We start from the raw sequence: 1,613 nt of genomic DNA, 5'->3' as shown, positions 1-1,613 counted from the left end.
CAGTGAGACCAGGGGGTGACCACAGGGTCCTGGCCAGCTGCAGTTGTGCTGTAGTGATGCAGCCCCGGAAACTCCCTCAGCATCTACACAAAGCAGGGAAAATTATGTCCATCTTTGGACAAAAAGAGATTTCCCTCTCACCTGGTACTTCCAAACCCTTTGTTCCCTTGCAATGTCTCACTCTGGCCCCACAGCAGCCATTCCTCTGCTGCCTCAGTGTGAGTCCAGCCCAGTCTCCTCCAGAGTGCCCAGGGCTTTGCTCTTAATCCGGAGCTTGTGCGGGAGGGCAGCAAAGCTCCGGCCCTTCAGCTGCTCTTCCAAGGGGCAGGGCAGGCTGCAGGAAGGCACAGGAGAAGTTTTGGGCACTTGTTGCTCGTCATCTTCATCCGACACCACGGTGCTGCTCTCCTTCCTGGCCTCAGCCGTGCCGGGCAATGGGCACAAGAAGCAGGCACTGCCCATCCAAGGGCAGGGGAAGGGGTGTTTGTCTGGGCAGGGGTAGCTGAGGAATGGAGAGCAAACTGTGGGGCTGAAGGATGCATCAAACCTTTTGGGGCTGAAGGATTCCTCAAACATTTTGGGTTGCTGGAGGCCATGTGTGTCCATGGGAACGGGTTTGGAGTCACAGCCAAGGATGTTTGTGGAGGGGTTGAAGGTTTTGCAAGGAAACTCAGCCGGTTCCAGCACCTTGGGCACAAAACTCTCCTGGGCAGCACAGCAGGAGTCACCAGCAAAGGGCTCCACACCCAGCAGGGGTGAGGCTGCCCGGTGCCCCCTGAGGTAGAGCCCGAGGGGGCGGCCCTGGAAGGGGCTGGGCGCGGGGCTGAGGAGCCCGAAGCGCAGCTTGAGGGAGAGCAGCTCGGTCCTGAGCACAGCGTTCTCGCGGCTCAGCGCTGCCAGCTGGCTCTCCATGGCCACATCGTTGAGGCGCCGCTTCTCCCGCGAGCGCTTGGCGGCCTCATTGTTCTTGCGCCTCTTCTCCCAGTACATGGTGTCCTTCTTGTCGTCCGGCATGAATTCCCTCTTCCGCCGGGAGTGTCCGCCCACCTTCCCCAGGAGCAGCTGGGCCCGGCCCCGCTGCAGCAGCAGCTCGCTCTGAGGGGCCAGGAAGTTCTCCATGGTGGTGGAGAAGGCAGGTGGGGTTCTGTTGGAATGAGAACGCTCATTAGTTACCTCTAATGGTGCTGTTAATTAGTGTCATTGGGTAAATTAATATCGGAATGAGGTTGTTTTTTGTCTCTGTGTCTTAGGTTGGAAATGGGGGTGTGTTCTGTTCCCATCTGTCAGAGGTGGGGCAGTTCTCTGCTGTTAATTGGGCAGTTTTCTTTATCTCTCCCACACCCAACCCTCCCTCCAGGAGATCTCTGCTGTCCATGGCCACTGAGTGTCCCTGCAGGGCTGATCAAATTCCATCCTCCCATGGGGAGATGCTCTGCCCAGGGCAGGAGCCAAGCATTCCTACCTGGATACAATCTGAGCCTGGAACACCCCAGTGGCCTTTGCCCACTGCATTCCCAGAGGAACACCAGGCCCATCTCCAGCAGCCCTGGAGCTCCAGAGGAAAACTCCCCCCTTGTGCAGGATCCCTGCTCCAGCAGAAGCACAGCTGGCAC

The 1,613-nt window shown here is 58.3% G+C and overlaps 1 protein-coding gene across 1 annotated transcript; it reads right to left on the bottom strand.

Moving 5' to 3' along the window:
- Positions 1–213: 213 nt before the first annotated feature.
- NFILZ (NFIL3 like basic leucine zipper) lies at positions 214–1,317 on the bottom strand. The gene has a single exon (XM_064396045.1). The coding sequence runs from the start codon at positions 1,117–1,119 to the stop codon at positions 214–216; it is 906 nt and encodes a 301-aa protein (XP_064252115.1). The 5' UTR covers positions 1,120–1,317.
- Positions 1,318–1,613: the final 296 nt, after the last annotated feature.

The sequence above is a fragment of the Passer domesticus genome, chromosome 21 (genome assembly GCF_036417665.1).
Source record: "Passer domesticus isolate bPasDom1 chromosome 21, bPasDom1.hap1, whole genome shotgun sequence".
Lineage (NCBI taxonomy): Eukaryota > Metazoa > Chordata > Aves > Passeriformes > Passeridae > Passer > Passer domesticus.
The sequence above is the reverse complement of the archived record's forward strand: the minus strand, read 5'-3'. Positions and strand labels throughout refer to the sequence as shown.

What these genes read in the sequence shown, in the direction of transcription:
- NFILZ (XM_064396045.1), bottom strand. Translation starts at nt 1,119, where the DNA reads ATGGAGAACTTCCTGGCCCCTCAGAGCGAGCTGCTGCTGCAGCGGGGC.